General features: G+C 37.9%; 1 protein-coding gene across 1 annotated transcript in view; it reads left to right on the top strand.

The window, feature by feature from the left end:
- LOC149166477 (uncharacterized) overlaps positions 1-20,339 on the top strand; it is a 277,345-nt gene extending 257,006 nt beyond the window's left edge. The window contains exon 9 of the mRNA XM_089432627.1: positions 19,810-20,339. Coding sequence (XP_089288753.1) covers positions 19,810-19,992 — 183 coding nt within the window. The 3' untranslated portion in view covers positions 19,993-20,339. The remainder of the gene's footprint in view (positions 1-19,809) is intronic.
- The last annotated feature ends 1,898 nt before the right edge of the window (positions 20,340-22,237 follow it).

The raw sequence follows: 22,237 nt of genomic DNA, 5'->3' as shown, positions 1-22,237 counted from the left end.
AAATCTTCAAGTTCTTGACTGGGTTTTTCCTTCCATGGGGGTTTTTTTGCCTTGGCTGAGTGCCTACATTTGGTGTCTCCTTGTTTTTATGTTTTCGATAGTTGTTTGATGAACAAGGAATAATAACTATAAGAAGAAGAAGAAGTGTTGATTTGGGGTAGCATCGAATGTGCTCTAGCCTGGAAACTTGGTGGAGAGGCTAAGGCACATGAGATCTCCAATACCCAGAAATGGTTTGGGCAGATTCTAAATAGTTTCAGAGATATTAAAATAATTAATATTTTTAATGGAGTCCCTAAGACTAAACTTAGGGAAAATAAAATATTAATGTGTATTAATATAAAATTGTGTTAGAATGGTCCAAAAGTCATGGATCAAGGCAGAATTAATCTTAGTTGTTTATTAGGGACTTAATCTCGGCTGTTGAATTGTTATGAGAAAAGTATGTAAGGAGGCTTGAGGGTCACTTGGAGAATACATCGAGTTGATCAAGATTTCGATTTTCTGGGGCAGGGTTTGCTGAGGAAATCGAAAGAGTGATTAGAGTTGCAACTGAGGGGCAGTGAATACAAAAGCAGAGGGGCAGAGATAGTACCGGGAGGATCAGCGCAGAAGCCAGGAGGGAGGGATGCAGAGCTAGCCATGGTTTCATGCAAAGCTAGCCAGGGCTCACGCAGAGGCAGCAAGGAGCTGCATAGTGCCTCCGAGAGCCAGCGTGGGTGACGCAGAGGCTCTAAGGGCTGACGTAGTGCCTCCAGAGGTTGACGAAGTGCCTCCAAAGGCTGACGCAGGGCGAGCTAGGGTTTTCGTGGGGCAGATTGGAGGTGGGAGTTGTCGGAGTGTTTATCCGGGGTTTCAGCTGGAACTTCTGTCTCCCACTGAGAGGTACTAGTGCCGAGATTATTCTCTGTTGGGTGAGCCGGTTTTGGCACCCAGATTATATTCTGAAACTACTTAATAATACAAACCCTCAGATAGCTACATCGGTTTTCTCGCATTGGGTTTTTCCAGGGACATTGGTCCTAAAACAATGGTGTCACTTGTGTGCTTGTTTTGTTTCCTTCAGTTGATGATCTGTAATGTGTTGAGCATATACTTGTATTTATTTTCAGTATTTACATGGTAAATAACTTGTTAATTAATCAGAACAAGTAGGCAGAAATAAATCAGAAAAGTACATGAAGGGTTTCTAACAGTTAGACTTAGAAATTCCAACATGGTATCAGAGCATGGTTGCAGATCACAGAAGAACTGAGGACATTAGTCAAGCAGAGCAACAACAACAGAAAACAACTATCTTGAGTGACAAAAGTTGTTCCTAGCAGAGAAGCAACAAGGAAGGGGTGACACAGGGCTTGTGTCATCAAGTTTGAGTCGGGAAAAGGATCAGTGCAATGGCAGAGAGGAGCAGACTTGACCTATGAAGTGTTCGGTCATCTTTCTCAGTTAGGAAGGATTGACGCCCGTGGCTAGGAGGTGCGGATTTGGCTGGTGTCGGGATTGCGCAGAGCCTAGAAGCTCTAACCTTCAGTTTACTGGGGCTTAGGAGGCTGTGGGTAAGTTGCAGAGTGAAGTTGGTAGGGTACTGTAATTAGAATAGTACCTAACAGGGCAAGACCAAGGAGGAGGGAGTTGCTGCCGAGGATTTCTAGCCAAAGAAATCCGGATCAGTGGTGCAGCTGCACTAAGGATCGGAGTGGGGGCATCTCGACATTGGCAGAGGGGTTTCCAGGAGGTAATTCGAGGCTCAAAGGGAGTCACGTTGAGAACTTCCATAAGGGAAATAGAGGAGCAGCGAGATGGCAATGAACAGGGTAAGAGACCAGGACAGACTAGATGGAGCCTCAAACTTCATAGTTTGGAAGGGCAGAATCCTGTCCATTCTAGACAAGAATCGTGTTAGGCACTTCGCCTTGAAGACGATAGCAATCCCAATTGACCCAGTTGAGAACGACAAGTACGAGGAGGCAATGGCGAGGGCCAAGAGCATCATCCTTGATGGGGTTAAGGACCATGTAGTACCACATATTGCTGAAAAGGACATAGAAAAATGAGATGTGGGAGGCCCTAAAGAAATTGTACCAGCATACTTCTGTGCAAAGAAGGATGCTACTAGAAAATCATCTGCGGTCACACTAGATGCAGAAGGGAGAACAGATCAACACCTTCCTCGATCGATTGAAGGAGATCTGGGATCAGCCGACTTCCATAGGGGCCACGCTGGATCAAGAATTGATGGTGAGAACAACCCTTAACGCAGTCTCTGAAGACTAGGAAGTGTTTGTCCATGGCATATTGGGCAGGGCGACCCTTCCAGATCGGGAGGAAATGTGGGCGGCTCTTCGCCAAGAAGAGATTAGAACGCTAAGCAAGGCAAGAAGCAACGACAAGGGGATCAGAATCAAGAAGGAGGAAGAGGAGGATGCTACCCTGGCATCTGAGGGAAAGTAGGAGAAACGGAAGAAGAAGGACCTCTCCAAGATCAAATGCTTCAACTATGGGGAACTGGGTCAGTATCCGAGCCAGTGTTCGAGGAAGAAGAGCAAAGGAGAGGCTTCCGAGACCAAGGCTGTGCCAGTAAGGGCGAAGAAGGAAGTGGAGACCACTGATGACTGTGCCATGAGTGCTCACGCGCAACTTCAGTGGAAGTGGGAAGACATCGAGCTATACTCAGACGAAGTACAAGTGATGAGGGGCAGGATCCTTGAGGTATCCAACCTCTTGGGTTATATCTGGCTACGGGAGCCCCGAAGAGGAGTAGCAGCATCGACGATGTCAGTAGAGATGGATGTGGATGGAGCGACAGAGGGAGCTACATTGCAGGATTCCCAGGACAACGTGAGGCAGCAGCTCGAGATTCATAGAGTTGTTGTAGCAACACAGAGGTCAGAGAGGGAGCACTTGTCAGCAACAGAGGGAGTTTCAACATCGAGGGTGTCTTTAGCCTGACTAGAGTTGGGTGATCAATTACTTACTTCTCAGTAACTTAGTTGCAATTAGCAGTGGTAGTGCTATGGGCACCACGATGCAGCATGATGAGAGGGATTGCAGTGCAGATGCAACAGTGGTAGTGGCAGAGCCATGGGTAGCAACACAAATGCAGAGGGAGTTGCTGTACAGATGCAATAGTGGCAGTGGCAGGGCCATGGGTAGCAGTACATGATGCAACAGCTTCAAAGGATGTTGGGCAGCAGGCCTAGCATTAGCACAAGGATCGATGCTGGATGATCAGGGTGATGCTCAGTTAGGAGTATTACTAGAGCACAGTCCTCACTAAGAGGGAGTGTTGATTTGGGGTATCATCGGATGTGCTCTAGCCTTGAAACTTGGTCGAGAGGCTAAGGCACATGAGATTTCCAATACCCAGAAATGGTTTGGGCAGATTCTAAACAGTTTGGGAGATATTAAAATAATTAATATATTTAATGGAGTCCCTCAGTCTAAACTTAGGGAAAATAAAATATTAATGTTTATTAATATAAAATTGTGTTAGAATGGTCCAAAAGTCATGGATCAGGCCAGAATTAATCTTAGCCGTTGATTAGGGACTTAATCTCGGTCATTGAATTGTCAGCGCAAAAAGTATATAAGGAGGCTTGAGGGTCAGATCTGAAGATTTTAATCTGCTTGTTTTTCTACTTGAGCTTTGTAATCTTTGAACATGTTAAATGCTTGACTTTTATTTTTAAGAAAATAAATCTATGTCTTGCGAGAAAAAATCATCGACAAAGATTATATAATACAAGTAACCACTCAGAGAAGTTATAGGCATTGTTCCACATAAATCAAAATGTACAAGATGCAATACCTGAATGGTTCTACTTTTGCTTGAAGGGAATGGTCCCTTCACTTGCTTTCCACTAGTGCACCATTGACAAACTCGATTATGATCAGATTTAGCCTTCATCATTTCGAAAGCCATCTTTCTCACATGTGTTAATGCTTTATAGTGCAAATGAGCGAACCTTCGGTGCCAAAGTTCACTTTGATGATTGTTGTCATGGATCAATGCATGAATAGGTCTTCCACTGACTTTATATAGGCCTTCACATCTTGATCCTAGAGTGAAGGCATCTCTCATGCTGGATCTCATCAGCCAAGTGAGAACTTTACTATTTTTAAAAGCAACCTTCATTCCTTTATCTTCTAAAGCAAATATAGAAACAAGATTCTTTTTTAGACTAGGTACATATAAAACATCTTGAAGTGATAAGGTTTTACCATGATCCAAATGGAAGGAAACAAAACCAAATCCCTTTATAAGATATGTAGCGTTGTCTCCAAGAATGACTTTCAAATCGTTCTCCCTCTCAACCAGATTAGAGAACACTTCTTTATAGCCAGTATTGAGTAAATTGCCTTGAGGTACCACTATCAACTAACTAGTTGTCACAAGAATCTACAGGAGAACTAGAAAGTGCAAAAACAAGAAATTTTTATGATTGTGTTTCAATTGCATTGTTATCATATCTTGGATTCCTTGAAAAGCGAAAGCTCTCTTTATGAGAAGGAGCTTCCCTTCTTCTTCTATAATCAAATTTGGTGGAGCAATTGTTGAAGTTGGATCTTGGTGCTCTTCTATTTCTGGACAATCACAGTCATAGTGGCCATACTTATGGCAGTTGTAGAATTGGAATTTTGATAAGTCTCTGATCCATTTAAAGGCACTGTTGGGAGCAGGTTTCTTTGAATAGCGATGGCCTCTTCTTCCTTTCTTCTTCTTGCCTTGGACAGTAAAGGCAGTCGGTTCTTCCTCCTTATACTTGGGAATTCTTCCTCTGGAAATCATTTTGGCCTTTTTTTGACTGCACTTTCCTAGATGCTCATCAAATGTAGGAAACTTTTTATTATTATTGATGGTAGTGATAAACGTTTCCCAAGAAGAAGTCCGCCAAGCGTAATCAACACTAGCTCTTTATCAGAAAAAACTTCATCAGAAGTCGACCATTGATCTTTTATTTTTGATATCCTCATGAAGTATGCTTGAATGGTCTCTCCTCTATTCATCTTAATATCCTTGAGCTAATTCTTTAGAGAAAGAATTTGACTCAAGTTGTTCACTTGGTACATCAATCAACTTGTCATACATTTCTTTGGCTTTCTTCAAATTGGAGACATAAGTGATGAGGTGGTCTCCAAGAGAGTCAAGGATAATCTTTTTAGCCTTGACTTCTCCTTTCTTGTATCTAGCCTTGATAGCAACATTGGAATTTTTAGCTGGTTTTGCTACTTCTCCTTCAACATACTCCAGAAAATCATAATCCTCAAGAGTAATATCCATTCTGGCCTTCCAAGAGAAGAATTTTGAAGCATCAACTAGCTTCTCTTCATTCTTAAAGTAAGAGAAAGACATTTTGATCTGCTAAAAAAAAAAATTCAACAGCAAATAGAAAAGGACAACGAGAGATATTTCAGCAGCAAAAGAGAAGAAATATTTCAACAAAAAATGAGCAGCAAGTAGAAGGAACAACAAGAGATATTTCAGCAGAAACAGAGTTGTAAATAGAGTGGACAACAAGATATATTTCAGCGAAAAGAGAGTTGTAAATAAAGTGGACAACAAGATATATTTCAGTAGAAAGTGAGCTGCAAATGAAGTGGACAGCAAGAGATATTTCAACAGAAAGTGAGCTACAAATGGCCCTTGTCTTCTTGAGCTTGTCTTCACTAAAACTCTGATACCGTGTTGAAATTCTGAAGTTCTATGTTGCGACATTTACTTATTCCAAAACTTCTTTCATTTGCACTATTAGTTAAGCAATTGTAGATAGAACATACACCCCATATGCAAAATAGAAGACAATCAAGAACACAAGGAGACACAGAGAATTTAGGTACCCAACTAGATTATTTTTCTATTAGAAATTAATTGTTCAACAAAGATACAAAATACAATGGGAGAGAAGAAGTTCACCCAAATCTTAAAAAGATCTTTGATAGTAGTAGCTAATGCATACACTGAATCACTTTGGCTCACCAAGATCTGCTCTTACTCTTAAAAACTCTCTCTCTCACACAATTCTTCTCTAGTCTCTCTAACTCTCTTTTTCTCAAGTTCATACTCCCCTTTCACAATGCACAAGTGAGTGTAAAAAGAGAATGAGAGGCACACACATATATAGGAGGAGGAAGGAGGTACACATGACTTGAGGAGGAACAATTTGAGGAGTTAGATCACATGCCTTGAGGAGTAACTCACATTTTCCATTTAGAGAGGAATCTTGCATATGTAACTCATGCCATAAGGAGGAGTACACATGCCTTAGTAACTCATGCTATTAAGGGGAGGAGTTACATGTGCATTGAAGAGTGTGTAAGAGAATCTTTTTATGATGAGACTTTAATGTGTGTAAGAGGGTGTAAGAGGAGTTACAACGAATCCATAAAGAGAGAATAACACATCATTGAGTGAGAGAGAGAGGTACGAGTGCCATCAAGGAGAGAGAGAAAGAGGAGGTGGCATGATTGAGTGCCAACTGAGAGAGGTTGCATGTAATTTCATTTTAATAATAATAATATTATAGTATCATAAAGATAATAATAATAATATTAAATATATTGATGATTGAATTAAAAATTAAACAATTGAGATTGATTAAGGATAAGTGATTTTTCATCATATATATATGATTACCAATTGAAACAAGGTGACTTACTAATTTTGGAAAGTCATTGTTGCAATGAAAACATGAATTTCTATTTTTAGAAAGTCACTCTAGAATAGTTAGAAATGAAATTTTATTAAGGGAAATTCATCCCTTAGCCGCCAATTTTCAACATGAAGCGGGGACATTTTTTGGAAGCGTCACAAATTAGTTGTAGAAAATATGAAAACATGCATATTTGTGCATAAATCAAGATAGATATGGAACCCATTATACATCAATGATTAATTATTCAAGCATCAACTATCAAGAATCTAGATTCCTCTCATCTTGTCTACCCTTTGACTCTACTTTGATTCTCTAGGGATATTAGTCAACTTTGCCCAATTTTGATCAAACGACCTAATCCAAGCTTTATAATATGTTAGAAAAAGGTTAACATCCTTGATCAATGATTTTGACTTGAGTGAAGGGTACATTTTTGCTACGGTCATGACAAAGGAGTTCAACAATCAACATCACCAACATTGGGGTACATATAGGGCTTGGTGCTCTTAATTAAGTGGCAGTCACATACGCTTATACCTGATATAATTTAATGAAATGCCACAATCCTGTCGATCCTGAAATTCTGAAAATTGTTAAGCCTGTTGAATTTTGAAAGGGATATGAAATTTTATTTTCTCCATTTGAAGTCTGGTGAGGTTGGAACCACTCTCAAGCATTTCGAGTCATTTCATGGTAATGTTAAAAATTTAAGTAAAAGGATGAAAATGAAAGATAAAGAAGCAGCAAGGGGGCACCTTGTGAGTGTTCATGAAGCATAGTTCTTTACATAATAGTTTGAAAAAAAAAATCCCCATGGAACCGTGTGATCGAATTTCAAAATAGTGGAAAAATCGTGGTTCGAAACCGTCACGGTTTCGCAAGCCTAGGCAGAACCGCAGTTCTTCCCAAGGATCACCGATGGATCTGTCCAGGATGTGAACCCACCTCCTGAACGAGGTGGGGGGTGTTAGAAAATCGGAAAGGCAAAAATATTTTCGTATGTTAATAATTTCTTGTGATATTCTTATGTTATTAACTTTCTTGTGTTCTTCTTTTATCTTTGTTTCATCAAGCAATTATCAAAAACAAAACATGAAGATCAGGGACACCAGATGTAGGCGGACAACCATGGCTAAAACCCCTATATAGGGGAAAACCAGTCAATGAACTCTTCCTTCAGTAGATTAAAAAACAAGATGAGATAGACCAAGACTTTAGATCCACAGACCTTCCTCCTTGTAAATATCCTTTTCTTAGTCTTCTAAATGTCAGCCCTTCAAAGTGCAGCTTCAATCCATAACTTCGATTTAGCAGCAGAATTTTCGACCTAGCGACTCCAGGATTTTGACCTTCTAGAAAAAATCTAGAACTTCACACGTGTGAGATGAGAGAGAGAAATTGAATTCTTGACCTTGAAAGAGACCTTATTTTTCCCTTAGACTTGTCTTCTTCTTGCTTGGAATTTCGCACTTTTCCAGCTACAATCTTCTGCAAATTGAACTTGCTTTATTTCCACCTCAAATGAGGTCAAGTTGCTTCAATATATAGGCTTCTTGTGAGGTCGAATTACCCTGTTTGAGGCTGACTAGGTGCAAGAGGCCTAGAAGACCTAAAATACAATAAAATAAAGTTCTTCTTTGACAAATAAATCCCAAGAAGGGGTTTTTAAATTATGACATGGACAAGGACACTTGACATAAACCCTAGAAGCTTGCAATGGAGACTTTGACCTAAAAATAATTGACCCAAGCATGAAACCCATGCTTTAATAAGTTAGTAAAATTTCTTTTGACAAATAAATTACATTATACAATTATGAAGACCGAACCTAGTTACATTCTTCAACACTCCCTCTTAACTAGGGAGATATATATATATATATATATATATATATATATACCTCAAAAACACATGAACTATGAAGAGTTCAGGCACACTCAATGCCACAAACTAGATACCTGACCAGGGTTATCGATTTGGGTGGGACTAAGATGGACTCATGCTTTCAACCACTCTAGGTACCATCAGGGTTACTTGCTAATCGTCAGGCTTACTTGCTAACCATCAACCAAGGGATCTAGGTGTCTATCCAAGGTCGAAGCTCCATGACCAATGGCACCCTCCCTCTTTGGGATCTAGACATCAACACATAGGGCGACTGTATGTCCTCCCAAGCATCCACCATTAGATGCTTCAACTCTCCCTATCAAACTAGATATATCCATTTGTTCAAGCATGCTTCCAGAGTGTTCAATCTTCTTTGTGGAGAGATTTTACCTGTACAAACACAGACCCCAATCAATAATAAACTTTTAAATATACAAGTAAGCACAAACATTCGGGGTCCTTCAGATGCTGCTAATATCATCATCAATTTATCCATATTCAATTTGTCGGAATCTTTCTTCTTTTATTTATTTAGTAGCACCAATTCATTCCCCAATTTCTTTGTCAAGGTGTTTACTATCATAATGTGCCCTCCCTCTCAACTGGGGAGATGTACCCTTTCTTTTATCCAGGCTCCTTAACTAAGGGGGATCAACTACTTTCTTCTTCTATAACATCAGAGAAGCTTCAACCTTTCATAACTTCATCAAGGTCATCTTGATCATTCTCATACGAACATCATGTGTACTTGCAAAACTTTAATAGCAAGCACAACCATATATCTATATATATATCTATATATATATCTATATATATATATATATATATATATCTCTCTCTCTCTCTCTCTCTCTCTCTCTCTATATATATATATATATATATATATATATATATATACACGCATGAAGTTAACAATATCAAAGTTTTGTCAATATAATGGAATTATCAAAACAATCAAATACTTCAGACATCAAATACCTCAACTTGGTTAGGTTCATAATCAGTAAGAGATATATACTTCTAAACTTGCTAGGGTTTTGTTACAAACCCTAGACTACAACATAAAGTAACTTAGATTAGTCTTATTCTATCTAGGGCCTCAATATTATTTTCAGAGATATATGACAAATTCTACTATGATCCATCACAAACCCTAGATTCCATCTTAGAGAGACAAAGCCTTAGATATCAACAATTCAATCAAATAACAATTCTACTATACAATTTAGACTCTACTAGGGTTTGTTGCAAACCCTAGATTTAATCATCATATCGGAAACAATATCATCATATCCTAGAATATCAAACTTCTACTAGGGCTTAGTTACAAACCCTAGAATTTACAAACTATGAGCATCAACAATTAGGTTAGCATATATATCTAGGATTTCATAATCATGCACAAGCATATCACAACAATATCTATTAGGCAAACCCAAGACACAAATATCAATACATTAAACTTAGACATACAACAATTTTGACAAGACTAGGGTTTTGATTAGACAGACGAATATACACCTAGGGCTCCATTCCTAGGATCTTACCATAGATATTATAACACAAATATCAATACATTAAACTTAGACATACAACAATTTTGACAAGACTAGGGTTTTGATTAGACAGACGAATATACACCTAGGGCTCCATTCCTAGGATCTTATTATAGATATTATAAGGGTTTTGGTCATAAACCCTAATATACCAAACCGTAAAGGTCTAGGGCTTCATTTTAAACATTAACATCAAACCCTAAAGGAATAGGGTTTTTATACTTTATCATTAACACTAAGTAGACTAGGGTTTCATAACTATAGACATATCCTTAGGTTAGGGTTTTATAGATAACCTTTTAGGATTTGATACGAATGATTAAAATATAATGAGGGTAGATTCAATCTAATGATTAATCGCCCAAACAAGAATCTCTTACAATTCAAAACCCTGGACATAACAGTCTTAGTAATGTAGAGCAAAATTTAAGAAAGAATGACCATACCTTTATATAAAGAGATCTTTGTAACAAAGCTTATAGGGTAAGACATACCTTGGGTTTTTTCTTAATAAACCTTGTAGGACATTAATGCTTGAAGGGTATCGATAGAACTTCTTTCATATTTCAAGTCTATCTTTGAAGTCTTCTCCATGAACCTTGAGCAATTAGCATGCTTTCCTAGCCAATGAAAAAATATAAAGAGAGTTTATTAGAATATAATACAAAGACATTTTGATAAGAGAGGGAAACCAAACATAAAAGATAAGACAAGGAGTAAGATAATTATCTTTGGTAAAATGGTGAGGTCTCCCTCTTAATCCAATCTTGAGGGATACCTACAACTTTATCAAAATAAAAAAGTGTTCTAACAAGACCTACTAGATCTAGAAATTCTAGAGATCAAAACATAAAGGAAAACAATTCAAAACTTAGAATAGAAGACTAAGGGACGATAAGTGTAAGGGAGGACTTAGTAGTATAAGTCCTTGACTTCCAATTCTTCTCCAGTCTTGTTCCTCTTAGATGGAGCTTCATTAGCGACATTTGCTTGTTCCCTATTTATTTTCTTATTTCTTGGATTCTCAGGACAATGGCTCTGCTAATGTCCCATCTTGTGGCAATTGTAACATTCAACCTTGGATAGGTCCATTTTCTTCTTTGGTCCTTTGAACTTCTTGAAGGTTCCCTTCCTTTTGTGATGAGCAAAGTAAGCATTCAAGGTATTTTCTTCTTCATTCTCCTTTTTGTTGTTTACCATCGATATTCTAGCTTCTTCTTGGCTACATGCATTCCACATTTGTTCAAATGTTGGCATATCCTTCCAACTGTTGAGTCATGCAAAGGCACTCCAAGATTTAGGCAGTCCTAGAAGGGCAGTAATTACGAGCTCATTTTCTGGGACAACTTCAACTATTGCTTGGAGTTCATCACTGATTCTAGATATCCTTATAAAGTATGATGAAACAATATCATCGTTTGGCATCTTAACAGTTCTTAGTTCATTCTTGGGGCTTGCTATTTGACCAATGTTCTTGATTGTGAATAACTTGGAGAGAGCCTCATACATTTCTTGAGCAGAATTTATGTTTGATATGTATGGAATTAAGTTATCCTTAACTCCATCCACTATTAGATTCATAGCCACGATTTCAAGTTCTCTAAACTTCACTTTATCTACATTACTTGATTCATCAGTAGGCTTCTTGATTTTTCCTTGAACAAGATCTAGAACTTTATTCTTTTTGAGAATGAGATCTATTCTCTTTTTCCAGGCCCTGTAGTTGGATGCTCCTTCTAGTTTGTTCTTTGCCTTCATTGAGTTTTTCATTGTTCCTGTAGATGGTAGACTTATCCCTTATATGATCCTCTTTAAGGACCTTTCCTTGAACCTTTTCTTCAATAGATCTTCAACTTGCCTTTTTCTTCCTTCTTTCACCTTAGCTTTGATACCATGTTAGAAAATCGGAAAGGCAAAAAGATTTTCTTATGTTAATTATTGCTTGTGATATTCTTATGTTCTTATTAACTTTCTTGTGTTCTTCTTTTATCTTTGTTTCATCAAGCAATTATAAAAAACAAAACATGAAGATCAGAGACACTAAATGTAGGTGGACAGCCAGGGCTAAAACATCTATTTAGGGGAAATCCCAGTCAACGAACTCTTCCTTCAGTAGATTCAAAAACAAGATGAGATAGACCCTGATTCTAGAGTCTAGACCCACAAACCTTCCTCCTTTACCAAGTCAGCCCTTCCTCCTTGTAAATACCCTTTTCTTAGTCTTCCAAATGTTAGCCCTTCAAAGTGCAACTTCAATCCAGAACTTCGATCTAGCATCGTAGTTTTCAACCCAACTACTCCATAATTTCGGCCTTCTAGAAAAACTCCAGAACTTTGCACATGTGAGATGAGAGAGAGAGAAATTGAATTCTTGACCTTGAAAGAGACCTTCTTTTGCCCTTAGACTTGTCTTCTTCTTCCTTGGAATTTCACAATTTTTTAGCTACAATATTCTGCAAATCAAACTTGCTTTACGTCCACCTCAAATGAGGTTGAGTTGGTTCAATATATAGGCTTCTTGTGAGGTCGAATTACACTGTTTGAGGCCAACTTGTCCTTCCTTGAGGCTGACTAGGTGGAGAAGGCATAGAAGAAAATACATTAAAATAAATTTCTTCTGTGACAAATAAATCCTAAGAAGGGTTCTTTGCATTATGACATGGACAAGGACACTTGACATAAACCCTAAAAGCCTGCAATGGAGGCTTTGACCTAAAAATAATTGACCTAAGCATGAAACCCATGCTTTAATAAGTCATAATAGAATTTATTTTGACAAATAAATTACATTATACAATTATGAAGACTGAACCTAGTTACATTCTTCAATAGGGGGAAGGGAAAGTTCCTACAACATTGGGTCATACATTCCAGGAGATTTGAATATAGAACCTTGTACTCACATTACTTTACATTTTCACAGGCTTTTTGAGTGAGCTCCCCTAGGGGCTAATAAGGTATTATTTAATTGCCTGTCACTGTAATTTCTTTTATCTAGTGGTGATGATACCTTCTTTGTAGAAATTTTTTGTCCTGTAGCCCCACTTGGTTTTAATATATTTTTTTCATCATGTTTAATACCCAAATCCCATGTTCATGTTGATTTGGGGTAGCATCGGATGTGCTCTAGCCATGAAAATTGGTGGAGAGGCTAAGGCACATGAGATCTCCAATACCCAGAAAGGGTTTGGGCAGATTCTAAACAGTTTGGGAGATATTAAAATAGTTAATATTTTTAATGGAGTCCCTAAGTTTAAACTTAGAGAAAATAAAATATTAATGTGTATTAATATAAAACTGTGTTAGAATGGGCCAAAAGTCATGGATCAAGCCAAATCTAATCTTCGCTGTTGATTAGGGACTTATTCTCAGCCGTTGATTTGTCAATGAGAAAAGTATAAGAGGAGGCTTGAGGGTCACTTAGAGAACACACTGAGGGAGACCAGTCAGTTCAATTTTTGGAGTGGGGTTAGCTGAGAAATTGAACCAGTGGTCTGGTGAGCAGTCAGGAGGCAGCAAGTACGGAGCAGAGAGGCGGGATCAACCACTGGAGATCAGCGCTGAGGCAGGAGAGGCAAACGTAGGGCTTTTTAGGCAGACACAAAGGCAATAGAAGACTGCGCAGTCACTTGCTGGGCCTGCGTGAGTGACGCAGAGAGGCCCAGGGCTGACGCAGAGGGTTTGAGAGCCACGCAGAGGTCAGCCGGGCTGATGCTGGGATTGGGAGAAGTGTTGGAGAATTATTTCTCTTTGTGGGTAAGCCAGTTTGGCACCCTATTGTACAGAAAAATTGTTGAATAATAAAATCCTCCCTTGCTGCACCGGTTTTCCTACATTGGGTTTTTCCGGGGACAGTGGTCCAAAATATTTGTGTCAATGTGTTAATGCTTGTGCATATGTTTGTTCTGTATTATGGTGTGATAGCTGCAATAATATTTATTTTAATGTTTATTGAAGTAACTTCATAAATAACTAATTGTGGAATAAGTAGGAAAAATAAATCAGTTGTCGTAGTGATAGAATTTTCACAGTTCATTGTTAATTTAAACATGAATATAAAATCACAATTAAAACACTCAGGGCTACCACTACTTTTCAGTTTTAGTTGATAAATTTCACATGCATACACACAATAAATTTGGACACTGATATTTGGTCAACTACACCCTGAGAAACCCTTGAAGGGAAAACCAGTTGGAAGAGGATTTTATTTGCTTATTTCAGAGAATTTTTTATAACATTAAAGGCACAAGGAGTACTTATCTTCCTCGGAATTTGGGCCATCTTTCTTGAAGTTTGTGTTGTGTCAAATTTGTGCCATAGTCTAGGCCACTGCACTTGGAAATTTGTGTCACTATTCGACTGTTAACCCCTCAAATTTTGTACCATTGCCCATAATTTTTTCCTTGAATTTAGTGCCTCTTCTTAGCAATAAATGCCCTTGATTTTTGTGCCTGTCAAAATTTCCTACCTAGAAAATCGTGCCACAGTTTGACAAAACTCTGCCTCCAAATCCACATTGTCAGTCCTGCAATTAATACACCGAATCTCCTTGGAATCAATGTTGTCTTCTCTCAAATTTTGGGCTTGTACTTGCCTCGAAATCTGCAGTGAAGCTCCTTGGATTTAGGGCCTGTTAAACCTCTAAAAAATACTTTGGGGCTGTCTTGAAATTAGTGCTAGAACCTTTGCCTTCTAAGTTCTTGGTATTTGTGCCACTGTCCCATCTTAGGAATTCGTGCCTCCTCCTTGCTGGAAATTACTTTCTCCTTCAACAAATGCCTGCTATCTCAACTTCTCCTTCTTCTCTTCCTTTCCTCTTCTCTTCTCCAACTCTACACAAGAAGAATGAATGTCTCCTTTGCCTTTTTACCCCTTTTTAGTGTCCATAATGTTGAGAAGCCCTATCCCTAAGATCAAGGGCTGAGATTAGATCTCAGCTTCTCTTGATCAAGGGTGGAGCTCTAATCTCACATTGACCGCCTCTCATGTCTTCCCCTTCATTAATGAGCCCCTCTAGTCATTGTAGTAAGTTTTTTTACCATGTATCTTTTTCTCATAGTCACTTTAATATTATAAAGTAGAACTCATAAAGTGACTAAAAAGTCACATGAATTTAATAATCACATAAAGTCACACTGAAAAGGTGGGTTGACTTGTTTTCCTAGGCTTGGGACAAAAGCACTAGGAAATGCCTCCTTGGTACCTTTTTCAACACTCCCTCCAAGGAAGGTGTTTCTCACCACCCCCATCTTATCCGTGAAGTAGACATACTTGCTCCTTAGCAAGGACCTGGTAAGAACATCTGCAACCTGCTCATTAGTGGATATGTACTCTAGTTTCGCTGTGCCTCTCTAAACATAGTCTCGGATGAAGTGGTACTTGATCTCAATATGCTTTGACCTGTGATGAAATAATAGATTCTTTGTGAGTTTTGTGCAATAATGATTATCATTGTAAACCATAGGTGGTCTCAGCTCGTGACCAAATAAGCCACACAACATGTTGCAAAGCCAAATTGCCTCACAATTGGCCGGATTAGCTGCAATGTACTTAGCCTCTGTGGAACTTAGTGCCACTGATCTTTGTTTCCTGCTGAACCATGAAAACACTAGCAAACCCAACATGAAATAACATCTAGACGTACTCTTCCTGTCACTAGCACTGCCTGCCCATTTTGAGTCTGTACAACATGTCAAACGGAATCCATCCCCTCGAATATAGTCTAGTCCATAATCCACTGTCTCCCATAGGTACTGTAACACATGTTTCGTAGCCACCCTATGCACCCTCTTGGGCTCCATCATAAACTGACTCAATGTGTTGACTGTGAAACAAATATCTGGTCTAATGTTGACCAGATACATCAATGACCTGATAAACTGACAATATAGAGTGGGGTCTACCAACTCAGAATCAAGAGTATGCAACTTCTTCCAGATGGTAATCATTGGAGTGGCCATAGGCCTACGGTCCTCCATACAAAATCTCCTTAGTATGTCCCTTGCATACCTACCCTAGCCCAAGAAGATATGCCCATCCTCTTGCCAAACCTTCAACTCCAGAAAATAATGCATCAATCCGATATAAGTCATCTCAAACTCTGAAGCAAGATCTCTCTTGTTGTGCTCAATGTGTATCTCCTTTCCTATAATAAATAAATCATCGACATACAATACCAGAATGAGTGGATCCTCGCCAAACACGATGTCATATAGGTTCGGATCTACATCACTCTTCTAGAAACCCCTTTGTTGCAATTCGGAATCAACCAAAGCTGGATGGTGAGAGGCGCCTAAAATGGTGAAGGAATATAGCATATCATCATGTACTGAGCATTGAGAAATTTAGGGCTGCTCAGTGGATATGAGATGTGCCTAAAATGGTGAAGGAATATGGCATATCATCATGTACTGAGCAATGTAGGGTTGTTGGCTGGTTAGCTGTCCAAAGGAGAAAAAAAATTCTCCTATGGGGTTTACCCACTTTTCGGTGGGTAACACTACCCATACCAATTCTGCTTCGTCAATCCTTCAACTTTTGAGCATCATCTTGATGTTTCTTAAATGTAGCCCTTACCTCCAAATTTCTAGTATGTGCACAAACTCCAACACCCTTTATGTCTTCATGCAAAATGTGAAACTTGACTCTTGTGTAAGAGCCCCTAAAGGTCCTTTCACTTTTACATAAATTGCACCTCCATTCCCATGAACCTCCACCACCCATTTGTATGTGTTTGTAACATACTGCCAAAGGGGATAGTATTATTGCTGCTTGTTTGCTTGAGGAGCTATAGGGGCACTAGAAAAACTGCTTTGAGAAGCCATGGATGTCACAAAAACAGTAAATAAATCCACTCACCAAACAAATCTGCTGCCAACAACTGTCCCTTAGGAAATGCACCAAAGCTTCCTCCCAATGCTCCAAAACACAAGTAAAATACTTGCTGCTGCTGTAGGAAGCTTCTCTTGCTAAAGAACATGTGAGAATTTAGTGAATGAATTGTTTTTTTATAAAAAAGAGGCTGTTAGGGTTTCTAGAGAATTCTAATTTTTATTATTTTTGAAATGAATGTAAAATTGAGTTAATTAGTTTGTGGAATGATTAGAATCAAAATTAATGTTAGATTAAGCTTTTTTGGGCCATAGGAGGGCCCCATGCCCTTCTTAGGTGCTTGAGTGCCCGCAAAAGCAAAACCTGTTGAGAAATCTAGGGCATCGGTATTAAGTGATTTCTCTTCTATTAGTAACTGCTTGTGAGTGCTTTTTACTTCTTAGATTAGGATCTTTCTTTTACTTAGATTATTAGTGTTTTTCTTCATCAAACAGTTACCAATGCATAAATCATGAAGAGACAAGAGACATAGAATGCAGGTTATCAGCCAGCGCCAAAACCTCTCCCACTTAAGAGGAAAACCCGAACAAATTCTTCTTCTTATAGAGATTCGAATTGACGAATACCAAGACCAAGACCCTTGACCTATTTTCTGCTCCAAGCCAAGACACAAACCTTCTTTGATGAAGTCCTTCTTTCTTGAGTCAATGATAGTCAACCCTCTTGCTTCTTCCTATTTATCAACTTTGGCTTCCCCCTGCTTCAGACCTGCGCTTTATTTCGGCCCTAGTTGCAACACATATGGTGATCTAACCTCTTTGTCTCCTTCGCTTGGACTGGAAGGCTTTCTTCTTCAACTCGGCTTCTTGAATGCTTCCTGATTAGGCTTTCAGCACAGCAAGATCTTCAGCCCTTTTTCTGCAGCAGTAACCCTTTTCCTTGCACGCGTGAGTGGAGATCAGTCCTTAAGACAGTCCCAAACAGATCTTCCTTTTGTTTTCCTCCTTCACTTAGATAGAGAGACTTCTTATGAGATCTTCGCACTCTTTTTCCTGCCTTAAACCTTGACCAAATTGCAGACTTGATGACCACCGAAATCCTGCTTTGAAATTCTCTCTCTAACTGAAATCCGAACTGCCCTATTTATAGTTGTTGGATCCTGTAATAAGCCGACATGACTTGGAGATGAGCTGATGTGTCTATTTGAGAGATTCTGTTTATTCTTTTGAAGCCGACTTGAAGAAGGTGACTTTGTCTTGGTCTTGGAGGGCCTTTTTATACTTTTTATGACTCATACAAAATGTAATATGTCCAAGGAGTGTCCATACATGACATAGACTCAAATTGACTTTTATGACTAGATGACAAATCCTAAAGGCTTTCAATGGGAGCCATCACTAAAAATAAAATTCCTTGCTCATGAAACCCATGAGACAAGCATTACAATAATAATTTTATTTTTCTTCTTTTCATCAACTATATAAAATCACAATTACACGTCATTATGAAGACCAAGCCTAGTTACAATTATCAACGAAACCAACCTTGGATTTGTGCCCAAACAGGGAAGATTTGGGCTGAAACACCACCAGTTGTACCATATGGCCTTTCCAAATTATGAAACACCATATGCTAAAGCCTGCCACACTTGGGCGTTTCAGGTTGTTTCTGGTATGGTATGTTGGGTTGCAGCCACTTCCTGCAACATAGATTTATACTAACTTGATGGAATGAAAAATACAATGGTGATTGATGAATTGTGTTTGTATCAATTACAAGTTTGAAACTACAATTGTGATTGATGAACTCAAATTTGTCATTTATTGTATCATTTTGATTTATGTTTTTCATATCTTTGAAATTTTATTTATTTTTATAATTTTGGAGAGACCTGTGCCAGGGATCCTGACATCCCCCCATCTCATGAATTTAGGGAGATCTCCACACATCCCCCAGCATGTTTCAGTGTTCAGCATGTCCTGGAAACTTGGTGGAACATCATAATGAATGATACCAAACAATGATTCATCATCTGCATTTTCAATGTACACAGGAGGCTGGATTTTCACACCATAAACCTTATCAAACTTTATCAATAAAGAACATATGTGGACAACTATTCAGGAAATCTATTACCTGGATACAAAACATATTCACTTTTAGGAGCTCATGTAAGCCATCCATATTGTCTGAAATAGTATGTCTCTGTTCAATTGGTGGCCCTCCAGGCTACATGTCAATTCGGTGGGTCCCAAAGAGTATAGGGTTCTCCAGGCTACATAACCACCCAATTGGATGGCTTCCACAGACTGAAGTATTGAAAGGGTTTTTCTTTTTTCTTTTTATTGTATTAAATAATTTGTTGAAGGTGTCGTGTTTCAACTTTCTTTTGCCCATGTAAATATGATTTTCTCATTTGTAATTTTATTGTATGGCTACTTAACTACAGAGATTCCGAATTTATTGACCATTTTTGCTATTGCTGTTTATGTTCATTTTTTCTAACAATTTCCATTATCAACTTTCTTTAGATGTTTATTTATATTCACAATAAATTTTCTGCTCAGTAATATGATAAATCATAATATCCATATAGTATACCGTCTTTAATCAGCTAAAAGCATTTGACAAGGAACTCCTAAATTCTTTTAATCATGTAAAAGCATTTCTAGATTTTATTTTGATTTCAAACTTTCATCAACAAGAAGATTTTCCTTACGCCATCGACTATTGTCAGCTACCTCCTTTCATATCCCGTTTACTGTCAACTCCCAGAACTAAAACCATTAAAGCTTAGTTGTTCAATTAGTCCAAAACCTCTGTTAAGACTAATTTAAGTCTATTCATCATCCTTGCTTCTTGCCTGCCTTTTATTTCAGGAAATGGCGACTTTACTGGCAGAAAAGGCACAGGAGAGAGGCAAGTCGACATCAGGGACCAGCCCCTTTTCTGAGGCAGCTCGAGCAGCTGGCTATAATACATACATTGGTGGGAAGCTGGATGATGTCACGGTCATTGTATCATTAGTGAAAGGCAATGCCAAAGAGCAGGAGGAGATTTAAACTTTAGAGTTTATACAGGTTGCTGACAACCGATTCAGAATATCGGGTTATCTTCCGAATCTCTCATTTTTGGGGCATGTGCTTGTATGTACATGAAAAGTATATTTGTTTGAAAGATAACACGAGACTGTAACATAGAAATGTCAATGGTGTAATCTTGGTAAACGAGAAAGATATTGTACCGTGTGAAATGTATAGTTGTTGTAGGGACACTGATCATTTGAATTCAATTAATACACAAATAGCAGGAATTGGTGGACATTCTTGATAAAAGGTTGATGTAAATTTCCTTTCTTCACCCATCATTGGGTATTTTATACTGATGGGTTTGAACTCTGTTCCATAAATCTTCCCATCCTTTGTGTACTTTTAAGTAGGAGCATTCATCTATGGTGACCGTTCGTCAATGCAGACCAAAAGCGGGGATTCAACATGGGAACACATTGTCTCGCTTACTATGCTTGAAGCTTTTCTGTGATAAATAAATGCAGATAAATCATTTAACTTCCAGAAAATTCCAGAGTTGCTCACATTATTGTATTAATGGTCGATAAACTTTCGAAACGCTCAAACTCGTCTATGATTTATGAAGTCAAGCTCAATATTCGAGGAGATTGTCTGTATTGGCTGACATCTGCACATATTCCAGGTCGTTAAGGTCATTAACGAATCCCATTATATTTTCCTTACATTAGATCCATTGATTTCAATATGGTGGTAATCACATTTCATGTTTTTCTCATTAGAATTATCTGTGGGGACCATACTGGCTTATTTTAGAATTACCCTTCCTGCTTTGCTGTGTACAGGATGTTGTTACATTTGCATAGTTATTTTTATTATTTTGGTTTGAACCAGTGTTACTTGGGAGCGGGAGCGGGAGTGACATTTTCAGAAGCTCCCGGTTTGGGAGTGAATCCTGGAGCGTTTTTTATATAACATATATATTTTTTATATTTTGATACATATATGTCAACAAAAACATGTAGAATGATGAATTAGATATAAAAAACATAAAAAATCATAGATTGAACCATATAACAACAATCATTTAGAAGTTATAATCTTCATCAACCATGTCCACAAGTTAGTAACATAGTAACATACGACATATTGAGTCTCATGATTCATCAATCTTAAAGTTTCAAGCTTTTAAAATTCAATATATATCATTTATCATCATTGACCACCAAAGTTGTACTTGTAACCTAAATGTAACCATTACAACAAATAATATCTAACATGAAATGAAATGTTATAAAATGAAATGGAATGAAACAACTTTCAACTTTGATGAAGCATCATATTCATAATTCATCACTAATGAGTTAAAATTGCCAACTTCAAACTTAAATTGTCATATATTGTTTAAAAAAATATCATAATAAATATGAAAGAGTCAATAGTTATAAAAGCTACTAGAAACTAGAAAAGAGAAGTAAATATATTATTTATTTCTTATGCTTGGGCCTCTTGCCACCACGAGAAATGTCTAATTTTTTAGTCTTGTTGGAAAATCAGGTTCTTTGTCATTAATATCACCCTCTAAGCATTAATATCAAGATGTATCATTGCCATTACCTTTGTATCTGTATAGGGATCTTTGTCATTAATATCACCCTCTAAGCATTAACATAAGATAGAAAATGCATAGCATGTTAAGTCAAGATTTTGTTTGAGTGATGCGTACATTTTTAGAGGGTCATGATAGAGGAGTTAGACAACCAATGTCATTAACACCAAGGTACATAGAGGGATTGGTGCTCTTGATTAAATACAAGTTCTATACCCTAATACATGACAAAATTCAATGGAAACATTGCAATCCCCCAATCCTGAAATCCTGAAAACTGATAAGTCTGCTGGATTTTGAATGAAATCTAAAATTCTATTTTCTCCATATGAAATCCAATAAGGCTGGAACCACTCTCAAACATCTTGAGTCATTTTATGGTAATATTAAAAATTTAAGTAAAAGGTCTTCATTTTCATCTTTTTACTTTAAGAATTTAACATTACCATGAATAGTGTATCAATATTAGGGCCTAGATTTTATCATTACGCTGCCCCACTCAAAAATTATTTGTTTCTTTAAAAAAATTGCATTTCAAACATCACTACAAAAAAAAAATTGCAAAAAAGGCAAAACGCTCCCGAAAAGGCTAGGAACGATTTTTTTTTTAGGGAGGAGCAATTTCGGGAGCGCGCTCCTGACCTACTCCCACCTGGAGCGCGGTTGGGAGTG

This window comes from Pinus tabuliformis, chromosome 5_1, assembly GCF_031772625.1.
Source record: "Pinus tabuliformis cultivar Carrire ecotype Pingquan chromosome 5_1, CPIR1, whole genome shotgun sequence".
Lineage (NCBI taxonomy): Eukaryota > Viridiplantae > Streptophyta > Pinopsida > Pinales > Pinaceae > Pinus > Pinus tabuliformis.
This window is presented reverse-complemented; position numbering and strand designations above follow the sequence as displayed.